At 31.2% G+C, this 27,702-nt stretch overlaps 1 protein-coding gene across 3 annotated transcripts; it reads left to right on the top strand.

Moving 5' to 3' along the window:
* On the top strand, positions 1-27,062 carry LOC107439426 (degenerin deg-1). Of its 3 annotated transcripts, XM_043050185.3 has the most exons (12): positions 1-344; positions 6,239-6,362; positions 7,340-7,464; positions 10,848-10,960; positions 11,541-11,698; positions 17,882-17,980; positions 20,278-20,383; positions 21,932-21,986; positions 23,035-23,086; positions 24,486-24,505; positions 25,616-25,688; positions 26,815-27,062. In XM_043050185.3, the coding sequence occupies exons 1-12, from the start codon at positions 73-75 to the stop codon at positions 27,013-27,015; spliced, it is 1,398 nt and encodes a 465-aa protein (XP_042906119.2). In that variant the 5' UTR covers positions 1-72; the 3' UTR covers positions 27,016-27,062. The 3 variants fall into 3 exon arrangements, with proteins under 3 accessions (XP_042906119.2, XP_087017168.1, XP_087017170.1); XM_087161042.1 differs by lacking the exon at positions 17,882-17,980; XM_087161044.1 differs by lacking the exon at positions 24,486-24,505 and having other exon boundaries at positions 26,815-26,952.
* The last annotated feature ends 640 nt before the right edge of the window (positions 27,063-27,702 follow it).

Here is a 27,702-nt window from a genome sequence, read left to right on the forward strand (position 1 = left end):
TTAGAGAAAATCATTTTTGATAAATATTCTAAAAGTTTAGATTAGAGGTGGCTTTTTCTAACAAGTGTTCATATGCTGCAGTTGATTTCCATCATGAAAGTTAAGAATTTCGCCAAGAAGCAGATGATGCAAACTATGTTGACGTCCATCCCTCAAATCGTTAAAGTTCGAGGTTTTCATAAATGGATGAAGACACTGGTTTTGCTGATCTGCTTATTTGGATGTTCATACCAAGTCTGGACTTTCATGCAGGTATATTGGACTTATCCAATCATAGTAGATGTCTTCATTTCAAATCCTAAAGTTATTTCATCACCAGCTTTTACACTCTGCGAATACAACGGGTAAGTTTCTTTTTCCCAATAATACGTATCTCTTCTAAGAATCCAAGTTAGAATATCTAGAATACTTCATTCCTAAGAATCTACAGAATTAGAAACTATTTTAAGTATTGTTAGGAATAACATATTTTTTTAAATGTAAAGTATTCACACAACAGCCCTCTGTGAGCCAAGAGGTCATGGAGGTTAAGGCTTCACAATTTCGAAACCAATGATTGTTAGGCTGGTTGGTAGTAATAATGGGGTAAGCATTTAAAGGCGATTTTCATCACACGCATCACCGATCGCCACCTCACCAACCAAGCTTCTTTTTTCCTCGACGGCAATTGGAGTTGCAGCAAATGGGTTAGTTACCCGTCGCGCACAGAAAACCTTTACTTCCCAGGATAGCAGGTACCCATTAATCCAACGTTGAGTGAGCCTTAAGCTCCCACTGAAGATAGAATTTCAATCTTTCACTATAATAGTTAAGTGCCTTTAACCATTGAACCATTGCGCCTCACCATAACATATTCTTTTAATGCTATATAATTCGGAAGCAAAACTTGGGAATGGTTTTCCAATGAAAGGTTTATAAGTACTTTGTTTACGGCGAACTAGAACTGCACAATGAGTTATTGGCGACGGTCTGGGAAACGTCCCTGAGAATGATCCGAAGACGTGCCATCGCTATTTTGATCCTCTGCAGATTGGATGGCTTCCGTGCTTTGGTAGCCCGACGATATCTGCGTGTGAAGTCAAGCACTTTAAGGTAGAACTGTTTGACATGGACAGATACATACCGCGCACCCTAGGTTCTTACGCAAGTTGATCAAAGTGGTCACCCACCCGCTTACTGACCGCAGCCAGAGATTCTTGACTTCGATGTTCTACTGGGAACCGTGTCCCTACTATCAGTCCACCGCGGGACTTTCCTGTGAAAGAGATTAAGTTTTAAGCAGTATTCTGTCAAACCAATGTTATAACTTTTAAGCTCTAAAACAGTGGTCTGCTGAGGTGTTTGAATAGTCTGTATCAAAATCTTGATTAGAAGGTTTTATTATTTCGGGTCTTGCTATGAGACGCCTTTAGATGCCCCTGAAAAAAAAGGGTTGAAAAAAACAACCAATTTCATTAAAAAAAAGCACAACAAATCCGTATTTTAAATTTATAATTATGTAATGTAAATGTGAATTATCCTCTAGTAACATTTCAAGATAAGCTAATATTATTTTTTTCGAAGAAAATAATCTTACTTTTTTTTTCCTCAAAAGCAAAGAACATAAAAATTTTAAATTGTTATTATCTAAAAATTTCTTTAGTAAATTTATCATACTTAAAAGTCATGCAATTCTTTTCCTCATGAAATATTTTGCTTGAGTCAAATATTTAATAGCTAAAAAAATTTTTTTCATGATAAAAATTGTAATAAATTTAAAGATTTAATCCACCATTGGATGCCTTCTTTGGATATATGCCTGGTGCCGTAGTCTTCTTAACTCCGTTCTGTGCACGCTACTGCACTAAAATAAAACCTTCTCTTAATTTTTTTTTTTTTTAACAAACAAACAAATATAACTTTATTGAGAACAAAAACACATAAATACAAAGAATATATATTCGTCGTCAAGAGGAAAATCCTGTCCAGGCGACAAAGAAAAGTAATACAATAAATTTAAAATAGAAATTTAAAAAAAAAAAAGAAAGAAAAAAAAGGGGGTATTACAATCATAAATTATTTTGCTCATCATAAGACGTCATATATTGTTGAACACTGTAATAATAGAAAACAAAAAAAAAAAATGCATGAAACTATATATATATATATATATATAAAAATAAAAAAAAATAACAAAGGTAACATAAGAAATTCATTTGGATTGGCACAAGACTGGTATAAAAAATCAAATGCTTCCTTTAAAGTGAAAAATAGAGATCTAAATCGTCAATGTTCATCACAAATTGAAATAAAGCACGTTTAAAAGAAGAATATATTTTGATGTTTTGCAACTGAAATGGTAATTTATTATATAATTTAGGTGCTAAGTAAAAAAACTGTTTTCGTGAAATTTCTTTTGTAAAGAGGGGAATCTCATACATTTCAGTTGGTCTCCTTTCAGACACATTAGTTTTTAATTTGCATATTAATTTATTGTTGTGTAAATAGAGTAAAATACGAAAAAATACATTATGGCGAAATGGTAATAGGTTAATTCTTGTATATATATTGGTAGTAGTTACACTTGAATCATTTATATTTAGAGAATTAATAATCTTGAAGCATTTATTCTGAACTGAGATTAAGGGAAGTAAATTAGTTTTATATTCACCGCCATATATTATCGCACCATAATTAATTAAAGAATAAAACCAGGAGTAATAGAGTGCTTTCACAAAATTAAAATGAATTTTATTCTTAAGGTGATAAAATTTAACTAAAACGAAACGCAATTTTTTAACTAAATTGTTAATATGTGTTTTCCATTTTAAATTAGAATCGATATATAGTCCTAAATATTTGATATTATTTACAGATTGTAGAATATAGCATTGACAATTTTCATTAGTACTTTTGCAGGAGAGAGAGTGAAATTTTAATTTTAAGTTAAATTCTGATTTTCTTAAACTGAAATAAATATATTTAGTTTTATTTAGATTTAAATTTAAGTCATTTATTGTAAACCATTTTGAAATTATGCGTAAATCAGATTCAATTTGAAAAATTAGTTGATTTAAATCAGTGCAAGAATACAAAATTACGGAATCATCAGCATACGTTATTATCTTACCAAAAAGTTTGAGTTGACAAAAGTCATTGATGAATATAATAAACAATAAGGGTCCTAGAATAGATCCTTGAGGAACACCACGGTTTGAAAAAATATAATTACTAAAATTACTTCGGATTTTAACTCTATGTTCTCTGTTTGAAAGATATGAAACAAACCAATTTAACATAATTCCTCTGAAACCAGCAAATTCTAATTTTTTAATTAAAAGATTGCGATTGACATTATCGAAAGCTTTTGATATATCAAGAAATATAGCTACTGTTATCTTATTTTCAGCAATACTATTATGAATAAATTTTGAAAATTCCAGAAGAGCTTTTTCTGTACTTTTGCCTTTAATAAATCCATATTGATTAACAGAGAAAAAATTTATATGTTTTAAATAATTGTACATTTTATCAGCTAGAGCTTTTTCAATGATTTTGGAAAAAACAGGTAATATTGAAATTGGTCTATAGTTTGATAGGCAATTTTTATCGCCGGTTTTAAAAATAGGAGTTATGGTTGCTCTTTTTAAAGAAGTTGGAAATATGGATGACTTGATTGAGGTATTGATGAAATTAGTTATAAAATTTATATTATTGAGAGCAAATAGTTTAATTAATTTTACATTAATACCGTCATAGTCAAAGGAGTTTTTTTTAGAAAGAGAATTTATTAAGTGAAGTACTTCACAATCATTCAATTCTAGGAAAACAAACGAGGTTAAACTTGGTGAAATATATATTTGCAAACTGTTTAAATTTGGGTTTGAGGTACTGTAGACATTTGCAAATGATTTATTGAATTGATCAGAAGATTCATAGTCGTTTAAAATATCAGGTAAAGTAAGTGATTTGCTCTGATTACCAATAATACCATTTACAAGATCCCATTTTTGTTTATTTGAATCACAATTTAAAAATTTGAATTTGAAATATTCTGATTTTGCTGTTTTAATTAAGTTCTTAAGCTCAGAAACTATAGTGTTGTATGCTGTTTTGTAAATAATATCCCATGGATATTTTCTAGTTTTTTTGAATAGTTTTTCCTTTCTTCGAATTAAAATCAAGATATTACTAGTCATCCAGTTATTTTTGGCTTTTTTGTTTGATTTATGCTTATATTTAAAATTATTTTTTAAATTATTGAGTTTGAAAACAAAACTTCGATACTGTTGATCAAGAGAATCTTGAGGATTGTAATTAAATTTGTAATTTGACAGATAATTATTGAGCTTATTATAGTTAATTGAAATTTTATTTTCAGCTTCCTTAATTTTATTTACCTCATCGTAATGAACACTGCAAAAGGTTGGATAGTGATCGCTTATGTCATTTATGAATATTCCGGATTTGATTGAAAATTTATTTGTTTTTACGAAGACATGATCAATGCAAGTTGATGAGGAATTTACTCTAGTTGGTTTGTCTATGTAATTTTGAAATCCAAATTGGCATAATAAATTAATATATTCATGAGTAATAAAATCATCACTTAGAATATCAATATTTATATCACCCATCAGTATTATATTAGGATATTTAAGCTTAGAGATTATTACTTTAAGTTCACTATTAAAAAAATCAACAGTAAAATCATGAGATCTATATAAAGATAGAAATAATAAATCTAAAGATTTGCAATAAAGTAATATAGATTCTGCGGAAACAAAATGTATAGCTAACTCTGAAATATCAAGACATTTTTTAATAAAAGCACAAACACCTCCAGAGCGATTATTATTTCTGCAATTAAAGAATGAATTATAACCATCTATTGAGTAAAAATTAGTTTCATTTTGGTAAATCCAAATTTCCGACATAATTATGACACTTATATTTTCAATCATGCTAGAAATATGTGAAATAAAATTATCAAAGTTGGCTCTTAAACTTCTAATATTTATATGTAAAATATTAATGTTTAACTTACAGGTTGAGGTAATAAAAAACTTTAAATCGTCCAAATTTTCAATTTAGACAGATTATTTAGACAGATACTAAATAATTTTTTTATAATTCTTAAGGAAGGAAAAGGATAACTTCTCCGCACGCTTCAGAGCCGGTTTTTATTTACATTTAGAACAAAGAAAAGGCCTTTTAATGAGGAAATATTTACGTTTTGGCTTAAAGCTCGGTTAACAATAATCTACATCACAAATTGAAAATTTGACAAGTTGTCCATTTTGCCTCTTTAGATTTTTGTTAAAAAGTTTTGTCCAATGAAAAGAGTCATAAGTACTTAGCTGTTGAATTATTTGTGTGCCCCTCTTAGCCAGCATATCTGTCTGTTCGTAGTCATAAATATCACAGTGCCCTGGAATCCATGGGAGTGTTTTTTGCTGTCCTCATATCCTCTAACTCTACTAAAGAGCCCGACAATCTAGGATATTCTTAGAGATCAGTTTTTCTTTATAAACGACAGCTTTGGAGTCAGGCAGAATAACCATCGTATTGTAAAGGCGTCTAGAGACAAGCCATGCTACATTGATAGCCATTACTTCATCAAAGGCGGCGTTTTGTTTTTCGACTGGAACATTAAAGGAAAAGATAGTAGAATATCTACAGAATATCTACTGAATCTAGTAGATAGTAGAATATATCCTTGTTCCAACAATTGGTGAGAATTCAGACAAAGAGCCATCGGTATAGACGTGTAATGATTTAGCTTCCTGATTAAGCTTTCTATTCCGCTTTCCACAGTAGTGATTCGTTAGATTTAAATTGTGTTTTTCCCTCCCACTTAAATAAGAATTGCACTTTTTTGATGTGTAATTGTTATGCATTCACTATTTTAAACATAAAAATCAGTAACTGTTTAATTCTTTCATCGCGACGGACGAGATAACTCGTCTTCCGTGAATATTCGCTGTGCTCTAGTGTTGTATTAGTGAATAAGGACATTGATTTACAATTGATTAATATTTTTTAAAGTAAAATAAACAAGTTTTATGGGAATTTGTGTTTTATTTCCATTTTAGAACTGCGGGGGAACTCTAAGCGAAGAGAATAGGACAATTGTCCCATTTAAATGCACGTCATTGCTGCTATGGAAGTGTTAAGCGACATGCCGCACTGTTCCGTCTTATTGTATAAGTCAACTAGTCGACAGTAAAATAATGTAATTTCTTTTTATTTCTTGTAGAATTCGGAAGAAGCCATTCTGTAATAGCTTTCCCGAATTATGTTCTCCAAAAAACTTTAAAGAATTCTGCTCGCTGAATTATCAATTTTGTAGTGACATTCCCGACGAAGAATCCAGTGAAAAAGTAAGCATATTATAGACAAAGTGAACAATATTCATACCAGAAAGTAATGCCATTGAGTTTATTGTTAAGCTTATGCATTCCAGCACGCTCAGACACCCTCTCCGATACTGACCGTGACGTAGTACTCCGATACAGTGACGTAGTAATGCCATTGAGTTTATGGTTACGCTTATATGCATTCCAGAATGCTCAGACCTGTCACCGATGCTAAGAATTGACACCTCCGTTACCTACAAATCTTGTTGGAAGTGACGTAGTAATGCCATAGAGTTTATGGTTAAGCGTATGCATTCCAGCACGCTCAGACACCCTCTCAGATACTCACCGTGACACCTCCGTTACCTACAATTCCCACTGGAAGTGACGCGTAATGCCATTGAGTTTATTATTACGCTTATATACATTCCAGAATGCTCAGGCACTTTCATCGATGCTAAGAATTGATACCTCCGTTGCCTACAAATCTCGTTGGGAGTGACGTAGTAATGCCATTGAGTTTATTGTTAAGCTTATGCATTCCAACACGCTCAGACACCCTCTCCGATACTGACCGTGGCACCTCCGTTACCTACAAATCTCGCTGGAAGTGACGTAGTAATGCCATTGAGTTTATGGTTAAGCTTATATATACATTTCAGAATGCTCAGACACTTTCACTGATGCTAAGCGTGACAACGCCATTACCCAGAAATCTCGCTGGAGGTGACATAGTAATTCCATTGAGTTTATTATTTACGCTTATATGCATTCCAGTGAGCTCAGACACTTTCACCGACACTAACCTTGACACCTCCGTTACCTAGAAATCTCGCTGGAAGTGACGTAGCGAAACGAGAAGAGCCTATTTTTAAAACATTTTTACTTCTTGTTTTAATTCGATCGATAAATCTTTTTCAATTGACTCAGTGACATAACTTTCTGGACACACCGTATCATCTCTGCTGTGCAGTTATTCTATTACATATCGTTGTCCTTAGATGCCCACTATCACTCCAGAAGAATTACCAAATAACAGAAGCAACGTTCGAGATTTCTATCGAAGACTTGGTGTTCCAGAACATCTGTTCATAGATAGAGTTTATTTTGGAAAAGAGGAACTAAGGTTTGTTAAAATGTTTTTAATTTTCCGTTGAACTACAGTTTTCATAAAAATATTAACTAACTAATAATAGTATTAACCACCTTATTTTTTTTATTGTGGAAATGTTTATAACTCATGATGGATGGTGTTTTCAATATAAATGTAAACAACAATCTCAAGCTCTTAACCTGCTCTACTTCCGGTTAGAAAGTATACAGCTGCTTACTACAGCTTATTCTGCGTGGCGATATTGCAAACAGATAATTTTGTTTTTCGTAAAAGAAATCATGCAATCGTAAATCAAAATCATGCTCAAAACTAGAAGGTATATACCAACACAATTAATAAAGATCAAATAATTCTATCATTTATTTATTATTGTTTGTTGCCCTTCGCGGTGACTTTAGGTTATTAAATTAAATAAAACCCTTATTTTGTAGTTCATCATCCAATAGAATGACGATAAACTATATTCAATACTGCCTTGGCATGACGCTATTGCCCTCAGCTAGCTCATGGTGGTCAAAATTTGTCACTATCAATTAGTTTTCGTCTATACTATCAATTTTTGGGCCTGTAAGACCACTATTTCCGCAGTATCTGTATTGAAACTGGTAATTAATAAACCTGCAGTGTGGATGCAGTTTTAATAATCACCGAATACACCAATATAATACTTTTTACTTATAATAGTGTACTATTACATACTCTCTAACATTTAAATTTTGTGAGAAATACATTTATCAGTGATCGCAAATTGAAGTCAAAATTTTAAGAACTAATAGGATTCACATAAAAACCTTGATAAGGATTTCAAAGCAGGAGTATTTCTCTATCTGACCTTTAATATACTATTTAAAATACATTTGAACCTGTTTATCTCAAATGTCTTTGTCTCAAAAACCTCTATATCTCAAAATTTCTAAAATTCCCTACATTTTCTGTCTAAAACCAATGTATTTTCCATGTTTATGTCGATTTTTTTTCCTTCAAAACCTCCGTTTTTCGAATTTCTAATAATAGAGCACAAATACCAAAACTTTCTTTATCAGTAGAACTTGCAGACAGAGATGAATTTCGTGAACCCACAGGAAGTAGGGATGAACAGGTTGGGGGTGTTTCTTGGAATTTTAAAGTGAACTATAGAAAACCGTTGGTACACAAACTTATAGATGAAAAAAGTTCTCTTCCAAAAATAAAGATGTTAGATGCTATCAAAATCCTACTGTTTTGCCTGGAGAAATGTGTCTAAAAAGTATCCAAAATGGAAAGCTGGTTTTAGGAAGAGCCGTGAAATTATGAACAAGAGGAGGAAGGCATCAGTAAAGAAGAAGAATCTTTTGACGCTGAAAATGCAGTGCCAGATTTGACAGAATGAAACGTAATAAGATCTGGATTTAATGTTGACATCGATTTTGAAGATTTTCACAAGTGGACAACTGCCTGGCAACATGCGGAAATCATCGATAATGTAAAGAGAATATCAGATGAAAAGGAAGACGCTGAAGATTATATTGATGAACCAAATGTGAACGCAAAAGATGTAGAAAAAGCAGTAGAATTCTTATGATCTATTCTTGAACCCCAGGAAAATGTTGGCTATGAGAAATTTGCTCCCTTTCTAACCTTAAAAGAACAATCGAAACAAATAAGGTTATAAGTCAAAAACCTTTGAAAAATTATTTTCTGTCTTAAATGTAAGTTAAAAAATGTTATGTAAATAGATGTATGTGGTATAAAATTATTTTAAGAAATGCCTATTTTTTCAACTGAAAGCAATTAAAGCACTTTTAATAGAATTTCTTAATTAAATTTAATTCTTTAAAGCACCTGTATAACTCGAAACCTCTTTATCTCAAGTTTTTCTCCCTTCCAGTGAGATTCGAGATAAACAGGTTCGACTGTATTCATAAATAATAAAAGAAATAGGTTATTTCAATTCTAATTCATTAAAATACTAATACACTATCTTTGCTATCCCTAAAAAAATTATTCTGAAATTATGAAAACTCCGCTGTATAATTCGCTATTAAAACTGCGCAAATTACCATACCATAATACTTATTGCCAAAATTAAATAAGCATCATCGGCGTAAATGTTTGTATGGTGATTATTTACGGTTCTCTTAAACAAATAAGTTCTTCTTCTCTATAAATTTTTTCTTTTTAGTTCATAGCTTTTTTTTCAATCAATTCATATTATCAAAAGTAATTAAGCATTTATGTCAAAAATAATATAGTGTTTTTAAACGTTTCCCAAAACAAATAAGTATCTTTTCTCCATTAACTTTTCATTTTCGTACATAGCTTATTTCAATATGCATCTATTACTTAAATTAATTAAAAATAATTGGCTTCAATAATAGTAAAGCGAATTTTACGTTTCGGCTAAACGAAACAGTACCATTTTTCTATTAAATTTGCCTTTTAATGCATAGCTATTTTTGTTTCATTTCTGTCCCTGTTGATTTTAAACTATTAACATTTATCGAGACATGTTCTTAAAAAAATCTTTTGAAACAAAATAAATGCGTGGTTTCAGTTAATTTCAAAAATATTAATTTGGGGGCGTAGTATATCCATGCTACTCCGTTAAAGTTGATCATTGAAATTATCTGATATAGCTAATAAAAAAATAATTAAATATTTTTTTATTAATTTAAATGTGGTACTAGTTTTTGTGAAATGAGTAAAAGGCACAAACGGCGAAAGGTAATTCAAAAAACTTTAAAATAAGGCTATTCTCTTAAACTTTGATTGTCAAAATCTTCTTGTGCCAAATGTGAACCACAATGGTATATATTTCTGTAGATAGATACTAATAGGTAATACCTAAAAAATCAACTTAGTACTTTAAAAGAAATGCTCACTGTTATTCTTTGCTTATAGTGGCTTTTTGCTTGGTCCAGTAACCAAATGTTATATGCGTCTTAATCATGTTACCTAAGAAATCAAGGTAAACAGTTTGTCTTTATTCTTATAACATTGATTTACTGGATTTTTCTTTATAATGTTCTTTTGTTTTCTTTAACTTCAAAATTTTCATTTTGTTAATATAGGCAGAAAGAGAAGTTGACAAATTACGTTGTTTAAACATTCCGCTATAACCAAATAGGTTCATTGGGCCATAAAAGGAATGAAATATTAAAATTTAGAAAAATAAAGTAATTTATAAAACATTTTAACTGCATCACTACTTAAGCACCATGCCACAACAATTCTTTTGATTTAATATACACTGTCTTGTTTAATTTTTTATGAGTTCAATTTACATTCTTCCACATATTTTAAATTTAACTATAACATCCAAAATGGAATAACTTTGGACAAAGTTTCACAATATTGAAATATTTTATATATCTAGAAAAAGTAATTTATCCTTTTTGTTTTTTGTTGTTTTTCAGCCCCCAACAAGTGTCCGTGTTTAATTTTCAGCACCTACCAACGAACTGTTTCGCCTTTAACACTCTCTGGGAAAATAGCTCTGCTGTTTTAAGAACTGTTAATGAAAGGGATTGTAAGTTTTAGTATCTGCTTTTCATGCTTACTTTTATTCACCCAAGAAATGTTATTTGTTAGTAAACATTGCATCATTAAATATTTTTTAACTAGGTCTGCTCATCGGCAAGACCGATTGTGCAGCTCTTTGGAAATTTAAGAAAAATAAATTATTTTTTAATTTTTCAAATAACGATAATGAGATCGAATGATTGGTGGATGCAAATTACCCTGAGCAGTATCCCAAACTCAGTTGCATAATGCCTTTTATAAAGACTCCAGATGAGATTTTAACGCAGTCAGCAAAGGAAACATAATCAAATGATACAAATTAGTAATTACAGAAATAACAGCTGTTTCCTGCTCCAATACTCCTGGTTCCAGCTAAAAATTTTCGAACTGTTATCTTTATTCTATCTATTTCTAGGTACCATTAAATTCTAAGAATTAATTAATGAGTCGTTTTATTTTACGATTTCCTTCGGGGCACGACCAAAATTTTCATCGAAAATAAAATAAATAGAAACTAGACTTATAAGTTATAAATTTTAAAGTGTGATTCATTTCCCCCCGATTATTCATTGATACTTCTCTTTCAGTTTTTGAAATTAGCGTTAGTATAACAGATGACAACTTTTACACGGCGACTCCACTGGCAATTCAAATGGCAGTGCATTCCCCGTTCATGAAAGTGGATCCATTTACCACTGGTTTTTCCATTCAACCATGCTCTACTTACAACATGTATCTAAAAAAAGTAATCTATTTATCTATTTTTTTCACTCTTTAAGAAAGTTCTTTTAATGTACGCCAGTAAAACAATAAATTTTAAAATTGAAATGATGACGAGGTTCTAATTTTTTTCTCCTAATCTCCAAATGTGAGAAGAAGAAATGATACTACCAGTATGTGCCTGACTTTGATTAAAGAAAGATTATAGCCTATCAGGGCTGCTGTTTACCATACTGCATTATTGCTGTTCCCATTGACTAATAGAACCCTAAACTGTCCCCCCCCCAAAAAAAAAATAGGATTGGTTCTAGATGGTTATTTGTACGACGTTCTGAATTTCAGCTGCCCTCTATCTCTAATAGCCAAGGAGATAGTTATCTTATTCACATGGTCATAACGGGTTGCACAACCGCATTACAAACCATGACTTTGGAAATGCAGTCGTTAACAATACAAGAAGTTTGTGCTCAAACAGTTCGACTAGTATGAATCACCAAGCGCAGTAGTATGCGCAGTATGAATCACCAATATGGCAGCCAAGGCTTCTTCTACCCTTGACGCTGCATCACCAACAGGATAATGCACGACTGCATGTTTCCCGTACTGTCTTGATCTTCCTTGATACAAAAGATATCCGACTGTCAGCATGGCCAGCTGTACCGTTACCCCTTTGGCTGTGATCTCAAAATTTAAATTTAGTAACGGTTACCCAGGTTATTTAGTAGACAAATATCTAATGAATTACAGAAAACTGTTAACATTTAAAACTCATTTTTATTGCACCTCTAAATCTTCAAAAACATAATTTCACACATTTCCAAATGCCAACATGGGAATAAACATTTATACATTAATTAAAACAAAAATGCAACCTTAAAACACTCAAGCATAACCTTCAACTTCTACAGTTCAAAAAAAAGACATTTATAAAATAAAAACTTCATTTAACATTTCTAAAAACCCAGACTTGGTTTATGATATCTATAAATTACACTTAAATGCTGATTGTTCTCCTACACAAAAAAAAACACAACATAACAGTTCAGAATTTTCGGTAAATGATTCCTCTAAAATGTTAACGAAATAAAATTTAAAGTTTTATAAGTACCCTACGGAATTTACTGCTTTCACTCTGGAACCGCCCACCGGAAAGGTAGATGAACTCATGGACAAACTCCTCGGCTAGGATCTCGAAATTTCTCCAGCTATTTTAATTTCAAGCGACTTAGGCATGTAGAAGGGGGACACCGGACGTCCAGCATAGATTCCTTCGGACTTGGCCCATCGTCTCAAAGATATCGGCTTTTGGCTAATCCCGGTAGTCCTTCCCGCTAGAAACTTCAGTTTAGCTTTCCCTAAGGTTACGATCCACCATCTCCGAGATACTGTCACGAACCACTCCTTCAGCGGACAAACTCCGTATCCCCAGGATACTGCTCTGATTAACGGCTTACTACTGGTACTGCAACTGCTACTACTGCTAGCCACATTCGTCGCTTCTCTTTTATCCTCCCTTCAACAAGGCGAAAGAATCTAGACTGACCTGTTTACCACGTCCAGAGTCATCCCGCATCCGGCGGACGTCATAACCAAAAAAAAAAAGATCCCTGAGAAAAACCGTCATGAATCCACTAATACCCTATACAAGTTATAATACCATTTTCAATAAATATTAATAAATTTAGTTACATAGATTTTACCCAAAAAAATCCCTTTTTAAAAGACTAATTCAAAATTTCTAAAGAAAATATCATTATGATTGAATTTAAACTTTACCGTAGTGGTGCCATCTACAGACAAATAATCTATCTTTAAAAGTATTACAAAAAAAAACTTATAATAAATTTCAATTTATTACAATACCATCGCCTCACCGAAAAAAAATTAAAATACTTTTAATTTTTTGAAACACTATAGCACTATGTTAAAATGACCTGGAACACTATCAAGAAATCAAGAAAACTAAATTACTGGTTTCACACAAAAAATTCCGTCTTTTCCTTTTCTCTAAGCTGTTCATAAATAATTCCTATTTAAAGTTCAAAATCTCTAAAAGCACCACGCGGCTTTAAACCTACTTTTAGATCTTTATCACTAAAATCAAATCTGACCCTAACAATGTGCACCTTGCAAGGAAACAGAAAAGAGGAATCAAATATGCGCCAAAGTAGTTTAAACTACACTTAACTTTAAAAAACATTATAACTCAGATTTACACTTAGCAATACCTTTTCCAGCGGCCCATAGGGGGTCAGGAAAAGATTGTACAGCAACGTTATCAATCTTCAGCTTTCAAATTTTAAACATCTAAAGATTCATAATCTGCATTTTCAAAATAACATAAAAAAAAATGGGACAAACCCAGTTTTGACTGATTACATACATCATTACAATTGCCGGTGGAGACCTACACTTCACACTTATGTACATAAAAGGACCGTGGTCCACCTGAAAACAAAAAACAGTCTCCACCGACCTACTACATTCCGGCTTATGTAACCAAAATATGCACCGCCAGATATAAACTCCTCCTCCATATTTGGAGAACATTTGACATTCCACCCCAAAACATTTATAACCCAATTTAAAACAAGAAAAATTTAGTTGCACCCCCCTCTTACAAATTCTAATTTCTTATGACCCGTCCATTTACTCGTTGTCTTAAGTTATAACGAGGTTGCGGAAAAGGCACGAATTTACCTGTCTCATACAGTAGATTTTCTGGAGCAGGTGTTTCTACTCTTTCCCTATCTATACTGCCACTGATTTGGTCACCGAACCCACTATCTCTGGATCGCAAAACTTCCAATCTTTGCTCCGCCTTTGCCACATTCTCCACATGAACAACCCTAGTATAGCCAAAATTTTTTGTATGTTGGATTTTCAAAGTGACCGGAGATAAGACTTCAACCACCCTGAAAGGGCCCTCATTAAATTTAGCAAATTTCTTGCACTGGTTTTTCTTTAACACAGGATTGAACCAGTATACTTCATCCCCTGTTTGGAAATTATATTGTTTGACGTTTTTGTCTCTACGAGCTTTTCTATTTTCTGCAGAATATTCTAGATTTTCCCTCGCTGATGCATAAGTACTATGCAATTTACCAAGTAAATCTTTGGCAAAGTCCTCAGCACCCACGTAAGAGAAAGGTTCATGGTTTCTACGAAATTCCAACTGTAAAGTTAATTCCCTACCATATGTTAACAGTGCCGGAGTACTTGCAACGCCAAAAGAGAAAAATGGCCAGGTATAAACACACCCGTTTGACCATCCTGTGGCGAAAGCTTATCCTTAGGACACATATTCGATTACAATTCAAATTTCACAAGCACACTATTAATTGAGTAAATCTTAACTTGTTTACGTCTATTTCAAAAACTGGGAATACATGAATACACTCAAATATGATACAACTTTAAAACACATAAAAAGTCAAATGTTAGCATCTGGAAATGCAAAAGATTGCAGCACCAATTTAGGCCCTCTCTATTAAATTTGCCTATCCTGGTCACGGCACCAATTTGTACCGTTACCCCTTTGGCTGTGATCTCAAAATTTAAATTTAGTAACGGTTACCCAGGTTATTTAGTAGACAAATATCTAATGAATTACAGAAAACTGTTAACATTTAAAACTCATTTTTATTGCACCTCTAAATCTTCAAAAACATAATTTCACACATTTCCAAATGCCAACATGGGAATAAACATTTATACATTAATTAAAACAAAAATGCAACCTTAAAACACTCAAGCATAACCTTCAACTTCTACAGTTCAAAAAAAAGACATTTATAAAATAAAAACTTCATTTAACATTTCTAAAAACCCAGACTTGGTTTATGATATCTATAAATTACACTTAAATGCTGATTGTTCTCCTACACAAAAAAAAACACAACATAACAGTTCAGAATTTTCGGTAAATGATTCCTCTAAAATGTTAACGAAATAAAATTTAAAGTTTTATAAGTACCCTACGGAATTTACTGCTTTCACTCTGGAACCGCCCACCGGAAAGGTAGATGAACTCATGGACAAACTCCTCGGCTAGGATCTCGAAATTTCTCCAGCTATTTTAATTTCAAGCGACTTAGGCATGTAGAAGGGGGACACCGGACGTCCAGCATAGATTCCTTCGGACTTGGCCCATCGTCTCAAAGATATCGGCTTTTGGCTAATCCCGGTAGTCCTTCCCGCTAGAAACTTCAGTTTAGCTTTCCCTAAGGTTACGATCCACCATCTCCGAGATACTGTCACGAACCACTCCTTCAGCGGACAAACTCCGTATCCCCAGGATACTGCTCTGATTAACGGCTTACTACTGGTACTGCAACTGCTACTACTGCTAGCCACATTCGTCGCTTCTCTTTTATCCTCCCTTCAACAAGGCGAAAGAATCTAGACTGACCTGTTTACCACGTCCAGAGTCATCCCGCATCCGGCGGACGTCATAACCAAAAAAAAAAAGATCCCTGAGAAAAACCGTCATGAATCCACTAATACCCTATACAAGTTATAATACCATCTTCAATAAATATTAATAAATTTAGTTACATAGATTTTACCCAAAAAAATCCCTTTTTAAAAGACTAATTCAAAATTTCTAAAGAAAATATCATTATGATTGAATTTAAACTTTACCGTAGTGGTGCCATCTACAGACAAATAATCTATCTTTAAAAGTATTACAAAAAAAAACTTATAATAAATTTCAATTTATTACACAGCACGTTCTCATGATCTTTGAACACATGAAAACGTGTTGCTAAAGATGCATTGTCCCGAAGTTGACATTCAATCTCTGTTTGAATGGTATCACCAACTTTTACCTCTCTGTCTTTGTTCAGAGGGATAAAAGCTGTTATTACAGTCAATACTTAGGAGCTGATTTATAATCTGTACGAAATAAATACCTGCTAACTTAATCACTTGCTCTTTCTACTATTACGCAATATGTGTCCAATACATAACATTCTGCTTTTTGCCTTCCTTCCTGGTATAGCAACTTTAATGGCAAGCAGTGTACAAGGAGCCAAAAAAAGAAAGAAAAAGAAACGGACCAACCTGAATAACGTTTGTTTTAATTATCGGATCTAAACGTTCAATCTTAATGGTTCGAGTAACCTCAAACATTCTTATTGTGCAGACGATATTTTAAGTTACGAAATTAGACACAAAAACAGCCTTAAAAAACGTACGTCTGAATAGATCAAAAATTATTCAGGGTGGTTCGCTTTTTTTTTTATGCACTGTACGTACATTTGCGTTTGATTCTCCCCCCCCCCCCAACAAAATATTACTTTTAGAATTTACTGGCATTGTTTGAATGATTAGAATAGTCTGAGTTTTTAAAAATGTTGTAATAAATTATGGTGTAACCCAAAACAATTCAATTAATACGTATTTTTTCACTTAAAGTAAATACAAATTTACGTTAGCAATGTTATGTAAACTTATACTAAATAAACCTTCGCACAGCGAAGCGGCATCCATTTCAGATCCCACATCTATTCTATTTTTAGTTTTTAAAGAAAATTTATTAAACAGGCTTACTTCCAAATGTGTGTCAGTTCTATCATGAATCTCACAAATAAATAAAACTCTGAATTTTTAAATATTTCTTAGGCCGTAATGATATATCATGCAATTATTATAAGAAACGATTATCAACACATATTTGGAAAAACAGAAAAACAACTTTATAAGGAAATATAAATTTAAAGATAGCTATAAATTTAAATTAAACGATTGTGGAGGTAGCTATAAACTGGAGCATTCTTTTGCTTTCGTTTAGAATTTACTTTTTATTCCAATGGTCTCTTCCAATTTTAAACTGTTACTTAATATAGGAATAGAGGAATTAAAGCTTACAATAAAATTTTATAATTCAAATTCAAAATAAAAATTATTTTATACCAAAGAAACATTTGAATGATTCTTGTGTTTGAGAAATAAAGATATTTAATTTAGAGTTTTGTTAATTTAATAATTGTTATAAGGTGTAACTAGCATTTAAATTTTTGGGAAAAAATACAGCTATTTTATGCTGAGTATATTTGATTGAATCATGACTATAATATTCAATGTTTGAGATGTTTTCTACTGTTTACTCACTTTCATATGATTCAAAGAAATATTTAATTGAAATTTTAATTAACTGTCAATGAGTCGAGACTTAGATACAAATGAATACATGTTTTTTCAGACTGTAAAATATCTTTTGCCGGCACCTTACAGAACAAACTGCACTGATTATGAAAGGTTATGGAGAGATCGTGGTGGAATTGGGCCTCTTAATCAAAAGGTTTGACGTTTTTTAAACAAATATAAATAATACTTGATTATAACGGTATAAATACTATAATTAATGTTGCTTCACACCGAATGGTCACAAAAGCATGAGAAAATCAGGTAAATGTCAAGGAATCTAATACCCCGTGACAATCTTGGGAACTTAATTTGGTAAAAGCAGTGTAGCAAAACAGGCAGAAGTCGAGAAGTTTTTTCCCGAGTGTTTTTTACCATTTTATTTTATTTTATAACCATCGTTGAACAGCCGCTCTAATTTTGGGTTTACGGCTACTAATATTCAACTCCGCAGCCTTGTAATTTTGAAATTTAGAAGCCAAGGAATTCATGGATGGATCAAGTATTGGGAGAAATTTGCCTTCGTGGACTTTTAGATAGAACTAATCCGCATTTGCGTTACATGGAAAGAAAAACCATGAAAATCACTCATGGCAAGGGGACTCTAACCCCTAATTTGTCTAGCACTGAGGATATTTTATATCAGAACTGTATTTGGTGCGAGCCGGGTGCGGAATTCGTAACAACCTGCCATCGCTGGGAATCGAACCCGGTTCAACTCATTGCAAGCTATAACACTTAAGGCGAACGCTCAATCCTATGAGCTACCACTGATTATCTCACTATTCGTGTCGTGCTTTTGAAAACGAGAACATTTATGGGAATGCTTCTTTCCAATACAGGTTTTCGCATCTGCCACCCTAAATGTATATTTTTAAATGTTTAAAATCATTGAAAATTATGAAAGAAAAAATATGCAAATTAGTGGGTCACAAATTGGTACAGCGAAGGAAAGAACAATTTAGAAATTGTAGAATTTCTAGTGAAGAAATTGGGAGGACAAACAACAAAACTAGTTTGATTGCCATATAAAACTTGGAGGAGTAATTACCTTTCAATTTCTCTTTGTTTCCTCCGGTAATTAAACAGGTTCACTGAAACTTTCAGTCCCGCCTTCCTTAGTTGTGATTCGGTTGATTTCGATAGCGCTTTTATTTTCTCATGTTTTCTCATCGATGTTAATTTTTGGCAATTATCTTGATTTTTGACTAGGATTCCAACAACATGTATTAAGGCGGTGATGAAGGAATAGACTGGGTAATGATGCTGATCAAAATACGGTTCTTTTAGCAAGTAAAATCGTCAGCGGATTATACCCTGTTGTATTCATTTTTATAGTATACTATAAACATGCCTTTCATAGTTTTTCCAGAGTTTAATTGAAGCATATTACAGGTAATAAGTAATAGTATAAGAAATATACATACATTAATTTGTATTTGAAAATAAAAGCATCTGTAATATTCAGGGTGCAAAAAAAGTTTGAGCACTGTCAAATATCTCGAAAAATATATGAATCGAAATTGTGAAAACAGAGGCATTCAGAATTTTCTTAAAAGCTATTCAACGATCCAAAACTCGCTATCATTAGATAGCTATGCAAGCTATCCAATGATACAAAACTCGATATTCCTCTTCAGGGGCAACTTTGAAATCTTAAATATACTACCCCCTAATTTTTATTGCAGATTTGGATTCTCCAGAAGAAAACTAACCCTATTTGGCAAATAGATTTCTGCGTTTTGCTTCACACTTTTAAATTTTTTTTAAAAAGGAAAAAAGAAAAAAAAATACCGAAATTTTTTTTCTTCTTTGACGTCGATATAGCTGATATATATTTTGTATTGACTGGAAATTAAAACAGCTTATTTTTTAACTTCCCAGTGAGGCATTCACAACTCATAAATGTTTTATTTTTATTTTTTACTTCAAATTTAACTATAGATAAAAATCTAATGATGATTTTGCAGTTATCCATTGTTGTCGGGGTGCAATTTTTAGTAACAGTTTGAAACTTTTATCAGTCATAAAAATAGCATATTATTCGCAAAAAAGCATAATTTCATATTTCAACGGAGACTTCGAAAAACAACCTTAAAGAGATTCGTTAAATGATTAGGAACTTATCGATCAATTTCATACACAATGAGTTGCGTGCACAAATTGTGCTTAATATTATAATCCGTTTGGCAAGTGAAAATATTAAATTACAGCTTGGATGGGAATTCTCCAAATTTTTTCCACAGAGTAAACTGTTTTATGCTAAGTGTCAGAGAACTACACTATTAAATAAATAAAATATTTCTCTATTCAAATTGTGTATGATAATTCAATTTAAAATGAAACTCATTGCGAGCTCTATATATTTATGATACTAAAATGAAATATAAAATTGAAAATAAATAGATGAAATTTATTATAAACAGATCCTATTTTTTCCTTCTCTTTCGCCAGATGTGCATAGACGAGTGTGTTTTGAACAAATCCATTACAAAGTATGGATGTTTCAATCCAGTATATGTGTCATACCCTACTGAAAACGAACTTTTCTGCTTCAAAGGTAATTCAAATTTTTGTTATTCACATGGTTACTGGAATATGCAGGATGTTCGATTACGACCACCCTGAATATGTATTTTTACGAGTTTTGTCAAAAATGAGGCAAAAAGCATACATATTAGAAATAAATATTTTAGTGATTAGGAAATAAAACGTTTCCATACACTTATCAATCCCTATTGAGTACAATGAGAGCAAAAGAGGGATAAAAATCATTTAATACCAGTTAATTGGAAGATTAACCTAGAGAGTGATAGTTGAATGCATTTCAAACTAACAAGATAAATTAGCAACTTTTTGATGCTTTCAATCCTTTCTTTACACTTCGATAATCATAATTGCATAAAAAAACAAAACCTGTTAATTGCCTGCTGAAACTTGAGGCACTCCTCTTAATATACCATAATGATATTTTTTACTTTATTTTTAATATGTAAGCACATATTAAGCGTGATCATTGAAAAATAGCCAGTATAAAAATCATATAAAAAAATCGTAACCGCCACCATTGTTTCAAGTGTTCAAGTTAATGTTACTTTGTTTTGTAACTCAGAAATTCTAAAATTTAGAAATTTGAAATTACACTAGAGTGTTGTAAAACAACGGAATAAAATTATTTAATATTCAATTATTTGTTCCAGAATTATTAACTGTTAACCGTGTAGGAACCTTATAGGCTACTCTATAGGTCGCAAGAATGCAATTCAAGAGTTGAAACTATTTTGAAGGAATAATATTTGCTTATGAACACAAAACACATAATTTTTTTGAAATTCTAATTCGTTCGAAAGTTATTGCTATTTTAAGCTTTTTTTTCATGAATTTTTATCACTTGTTTTATGTTAAATTTTTCTTTCTCTTACAAAATCTGTAAGTTTCAGAAACGTGAAAGTATGATGGTATGTAGAAAAAAGTACAAGGGGTACGACGAAATTTAAAGAAAAAAAAAGAAAAAAAAAAAAAAAGAAAAGAAATTAAGATTCGACAACTTATTCGAGAACTATTAACTTTTAATTTTCTTGGGAAAAATACCATGCTTGGTCAATCCCTCTGAAATGCAACTACGGAGCTTCAATGTGACATGCTGAAAGAGCCACTTTTATTTGGAAATTCAACGTAAATTTTGGTTTGAAATTTATATTTCGGTATGTTTAATATGCTAACATAATTGTAAATTTTGAAAACAAAATATTCTGTGCTTTTGTGAAAAATATTGTCGTTTAAGGGGAAGGGGAAATAATAAATTGGAAGCAAATACGAGGGTTAGCGAGCAAGAAGAGGGGAGTTTTCTACCATTTTCAAATTTTTTTTAGTTTTTTTTTTTTTTTTAGTAATACGTGAATATCTTTAAGTGTGTAATCATTTTACAAAAGTAGTCGTATTTCATGCATTTGGAATACGAACAAATCTGAATACCTCAACATATCTAATTTCAACTCTGGATTAGTTTTGAATTGCATTTAGAGAAATTTTTGATAACCTTGTTAAATAATGATAAATTAAGTCATTGTTTATTAACCTTCTTCTTCTTCTTATTTCTTTTGTTTAGAGCCTTATGATGATTTTTATTCACTGTGTTTAGAAAACTGTCAACAAGCCTGTTAGTAAGTCGATATTTATTTTTTCAAATTTAATTTTTGCTATCTTTACATTATTCACTATTTTGAAATGTTGATTCAATTTGCAAGAAAAATTAGCTAAAACAAGTTGCTTTAGGAAGAAAAAGTACAATTTAGGAAAGTCCTTATTTGATATGAAAACTATGTTTGAACTAATTTTACCTGGTTTTATTCATGCTTGTATCTAATACCACGGTAACGTAGCTCTTTTTTTAAGGAACCTATTGACTTGAGGACTATCTTTGTGTTCTCAGCGGCTGTCGGCTGTTCAACGACGGTTATAAAATAAAATAGAATTTTATCATTCCGCATGTCATCAAGTATTTTTGGCATAATGTTTTAGATAATTCGAAAGAGGGTGTTTTGTTCGACCAGAATCTATTTTCTTGCTCGAGTGAATTTTAGTTTCGTTTCAGATCATTAAAATTGATTGCCAAGATGAGAACATTATTTACACGTTTTTTTGTTGCCGTTGTTGATCAAGAGTCTAATACCGTAAAAACTGCTCGTGTCATTTGTGCTGTGTATGGAGAGGGTGCCATAGCTGTTGAGAATCGCTCGTGATCTGTATGTTAAGTTTTAAAATGAAAACTACAACTTCGAAGACGCACTTCTAGCCGTCCAGTTGAATTCAATATAACGAGCGATTAAATCAATTTCGCACGTGATTTAATTTTCAATGAAATTCGATTGAATAGAACTGAAAGCTAGCAAAAATTAGATTCTCCTAATGATAATATGAAAATTCGCCATCTGCATTTTAAATTGCAGCTGTGCGTTGTGCTATTTTTTAAGAAAAACTCGTTTTGGGGCTACAGCGAACGAATTAGTGGTCGGGAGTTAAAGAATAAACAGTGACAAACTTCGTGTCTTCGAATGATTTTGCACCAAATTTTGATTGCATTGTTTAAGAATTGTTAATTGGGCATGTGTGCACACATTCCGTTTTGTGTCCACAGATTTCCTGTTAATGTAGCTTCTTGCTTCTTCAGATTGTTTTTAATAAAAATACTTGTTTAAATTTCAATTACAGTGAAGAAGATATTGAAATTAAAGTCGAAGAATATGTATATTCCTCCACAGAAGTATGTAATTTTATTTTATCTTTTTCTTCCTGCTGTAGAATAGCAATGAAATATAATTTTGGTAGATCAATATGAGTACCGAGAAATACTTTACTATAAGTAACCGTTCAGCCTAGCATTGTTGTCTTAAAAAAATACTGCTTCAGTAATCTATATGATCAGTACATAACTCTCGAAACTCGAAAATGAGTACTTGTAGTATGACTATTTTGTAACTGCATGAGCCGAAACTGGACATAGTACGTTATTTCCTTTGTTCTTCTTTTTTTCGAATAGTTGCTTTTTGTGTTGCCTTTATATTATTAAGCGTATAAACACATGGTTTAGAAGAGAAATTATCAATTAAGATTTTAACTAACTTTTTTTTTATACCTGTCACAAATTATTAAGTTCTGATGTTTTATATCTTAAGACACTTATTCAATAACCTTTTTTTCCGATTCTTTTTTTATCCTTTTAGGTAAAAAGTTATAAAGTTTATAATTTTAGATAAATTGATACCTTTACTCTCGTTCTGCTTAAATATTTCTTTCTGAATTAGAATTTATTACGTATTTTTTCCAGAATTTTTTCCCCTTCTGGGTGGCTTTGCATTATTACATTTATTAAAATGCACTTAGAGGTGCAACTCATTAAAAGATTGTGTTGGTATTGAAATGAATAATTTGAAATACCAAAACTAAAAATCAAATACATAAATAAATAAATAAATAAATAAAATAAAACTGAAGCGAAAAGTCATACTTGATGCTGTAAAAAATTCTATTAGTTTCAAAAACTATTAAGTTGGAAGAAGACTGCTTGTTTTGAGCTCTTGAAAACAGAAGCTCATTCTCAAAACTAACCAGACGAAAATGAAGGAAACAAAATAAATTTGACAATGAAAACGCTACATTGCCAAAGAGAACTTCTCTAATTATTTTTTTACCTTTATCTATAATTTTTTTAACTTTATCTAATTTTGTTCTTTATCTCTTACCTACTTTTACCTTCATTTACCTTTATTGCTTTTTACCATTTTCCTCTTTTTGTTTTTATTACTTTAATTTTCATTTTCAAATGTGGTTTTCATTTACGTTTGGAGAATGGGCATGTGTTTGATCAAAATATATTGACTCTTTTCCTCCAAATAATTTTAATATCAAATCTAAGCACAGCATTTTCGGTATCTAAAATGATGTTTATTGATCGTGGTCATCTCATGGTACTCATTATTCTATCACATCCTCGTAATTTTCTCGACTAATTATTATTTCCTCATCAATTTTTATCAGCAGTTTTCTTTGCATTTATTTCTCTTCTAAAAAACTTATGCGCTCTATTCTAAAATCAGTCTGAGCTCAATGCATTTTTAAAATTCAGCGAATTTTAATTAAATTAGGCTGTTATTAATTTCCAGGTGGGATCAAAGAGGAAAAAGTGAGTATAGATAATTTTGCTCATTTATTTAATAAACTAACATAAAAGATTGAAATTACTGCAAGTCAGCATCCATATAGGCTTCATTTCTTACCTACACTATCAAATATAAACATTCAATACGTGTACATGCAAATAGTAAATCAATATATAAAAAGTTTAAAAGTAATCAGATTAAAATAATGATGGGTCTGTGCATTTTCAATGGACAAATAAATCACTCGATATCCAGTTTTCTTAAATGAAGATTCAGATTTCTTAGACTGTCATCAGTATAAAATTAATAAAAAGTTATCAAAAAATAAACTAAAAGTAGTGTTTTTCTATTTATTCTAAAGTATTTTATGAAATTCATCATTTGATGGGCAATTTGTTATAATTTAACTTATATAAATAGGTATCTAAACTAATTAACCATTTTACAATAGGGTACTTGCACTTGAAGAAGATCTCAGATACCCACACATTAAACCTATGATGACAGGATCAGCTGATTGTTTATAAGCAAAATGGTGGGTTAAAGTAAAGCTAAGTTTCTTCACATAAGTTGGAATATTAATTAACGTCAAGTTAATTAAATACAGCACCGTATCGCACATCAAATTTGTTGAAATATAACTCTTTCTCCTTTACGTCTTTTGCTTAGATTTATTATTTGTTTATGCATTTTATTGTAACCGTCATATATTTTTATTTTTTGTACCTGACAACTTCGGTGCATAATTAGTTAGCGTTCTACAGAGCTTCGTACCTGTCTTTATGATAAGTAAGAAATATATAGTGAAAGAATTGAAATCTTTGTGTAAGATATAGAATGTGCCACTTAAGATAATTGATACTTGCGGCTTGATTGATGCTTCAGTCCCGTTTTTTAGAGAAGTAATTCGTTATATTTCAATGTTGTGTTTTTCTCGATTAAATATTATTTTCCGACAACTGAGTATGCATACTTTTTTATTTTAAATATTATAAATGTTTATTAATTAAGCAAGGTAATGACTTGAAGTAATTATTATTAGCCTCCAGTTCGTGTAATATTGAAATATTTGTATGGAAAATAACAACTGTAAGTGTTTAATAAAATTTATGTAGAATTTTCTTTATTTGCAGTTGTGTTACAAGAATAAAATTGTTGTTTGTTCGAATGGAACTGATGACTTTTACTTACAGTAAAAAATATCAGGTAAGCTGTTTTATGGGCGTCCATGTAATTTTTTACTTGCTCAAAAATTCTAGAAATATCCTATAAGAAATAAATGCACTTGTTTTTTTAAATTTGTTTATAATAAAAGCAGTAGCTTTCTGAAATAAAATTCTCTTTTAAGGGGTTTAAATTTTAGTGATGCTAAATTTCTCTTACGAAAAAAAAATCAGTTTTCAATTTAACTTTTCTCGACAATTTGAAGAAACAAAATTTCAAAAGATACTTTTATTTTCGATGAAGAAATTTGAAATTTGTTTATCGCACGTATAATCTAAGTCACATGTGTATATATATATATATATATATATATATATATATATATATATATATATATATATATATATATATATATATATATATATATATATATATATATATGTGTGTGTGTGTGTGTGTGTGTGTGTGTGTGTGTGATATATATGTGAATAGTCGGTTATTAATAATAATAATCAATCAAGTTTGTCCAATGTCATTCTTTTGCGTTTTTATTAGGGATATTTCCCTATCGTGTTCTGGCAAGCAAACTACAATCACCAAGGGGCCAGATTGATTTTAAACTGAATTATTTTTTATTTTTTACTTTAAAAAAACGTGTATATGTTTGCCCAGGTGTGGCTGGGTTATGATTGCCCTTTGAGTTGGACCCTTTCTGTGATGTTCTTTGTAGTTTCTCGTGGACCGCTGTCCGGAAGTTGCCAAGGCTAGGCGATTATTCTGCCACAGATTAGGATACGGAAATATCCCCTTTTATTTCGCCCTTTGATCAAAAGATGCGGTTATTATTAATTTTGACCGGTAGATATTAATAATAACCGAATTTATCATTTTAACCTAACACATATACAAAGTGGCACAATGCTATGTAAACATTGACCAAACTTCATTGGTTTCTATTAATATTTACCAGTTAAAGGTGAATTATTTACGATATATCTCACTTTGACTAAAAGAAGCGGTTATTTTTAATACTGACCGGTTAGTATTAATAATAGCCGGATCTATACCTTTAACAGTATTTTAGTACAGTATCTTTACTTTAACAGTATTTTTACTTAACATATATTTTAGAATTAGATAATAAGAACAACTTCTTAATTTTTTATAGGAAGTGGAAGCTTTTGGCTATATTGGAGGCCTGCTTGGAGTGTGGCTGGGATTGTCTTTGGTAGCTGTTTTCGATTTTTTAGAAACATGCTTCATGATTTTCCTTTTCATTGTGAAGAAATTGATGAAGAAAGAAAATAACAAAAATGGAAAACTCACTTACTTGGATGGGTTTAAGCGTCAAGTCATGATCGTGAAGTAGAACACAAAAATTCAACGATAAAAATGAGATTGCCTTTTTAAATAGAAATAAAGTTTAATTAGCTGAGTTTTGTTGATATTTAAAAATTTTTCTATTGTAAACTATACAGCTTTATTCTTATAACACATACATATTTACATCCCCCCCCGGCCCAGAAAAAAAACAAGTAAAAAGGAGTAAATCTTATTAATTTTTTTAAATAAAGTTCTAAAAGCATACTTCCCCCCCGGGGGTTTACAAATTAATGGAAACACCTCTATGCTAATATATTTTTTTCATATTTCTCACGAAATACTCAAAGAACCATTTTAGAACTTTAGATGTGTTTAGATCATGAAATTTCTCATACTTATCCATACTTATCAATGAAGTTTAAAGCTTTTAGAGGTTTGAGGGAACGACAATAAATTATAAACCGAAAATAGTGTCTTTGAACCCGATCCTATACCAAAAAATGTAGCAATAAATTCGTAACTTGTAGTAATTATTTTGGTTTTTGTATGCAATAATTGCACAAATTTTGTAAGCCTAGCTTAAATATTTATGGAGATATGGACATTTTTATGAAGAAAAAACTCATTTTTTTTGTCTTACTTTTTTTCTATAACTTTAAAAATATTTAATAAAATTAAACAAAATTTTTTGAGCAGAAAACTATTTTTTTAAAGTTCAAAAAAAAATTCGTTT

Source organism: Parasteatoda tepidariorum, chromosome 1 (assembly GCF_982258835.1).
Source record: "Parasteatoda tepidariorum strain Cologne lab strain chromosome 1, Ptep-v5.0, whole genome shotgun sequence".
Classification (NCBI taxonomy): Eukaryota; Metazoa; Arthropoda; class Arachnida; order Araneae; family Theridiidae; genus Parasteatoda; species Parasteatoda tepidariorum.

What these genes read in the sequence shown, in the direction of transcription:
- LOC107439426 (XM_043050185.3), top strand. Translation starts at nt 73, where the DNA reads ATGCTGCAGTTGATTTCCATCATGAAAGTTAAGAATTTCGCCAAGAAG. An exon ending in AACTGTCAACAAGCCTGTTA is followed by an intron (nt 21,987 to 23,034) that starts GTAAGTCGATAT and finishes TTTCAATTACAG; the next exon opens with TGAAGAAGATATTGAAATTA. An exon ending in CTTACAGTAAAAAATATCAG is followed by an intron (nt 25,689 to 26,814) that starts GTAAGCTGTTTT and finishes AATTTTTTATAG; the next exon opens with GAAGTGGAAGCTTTTGGCTA.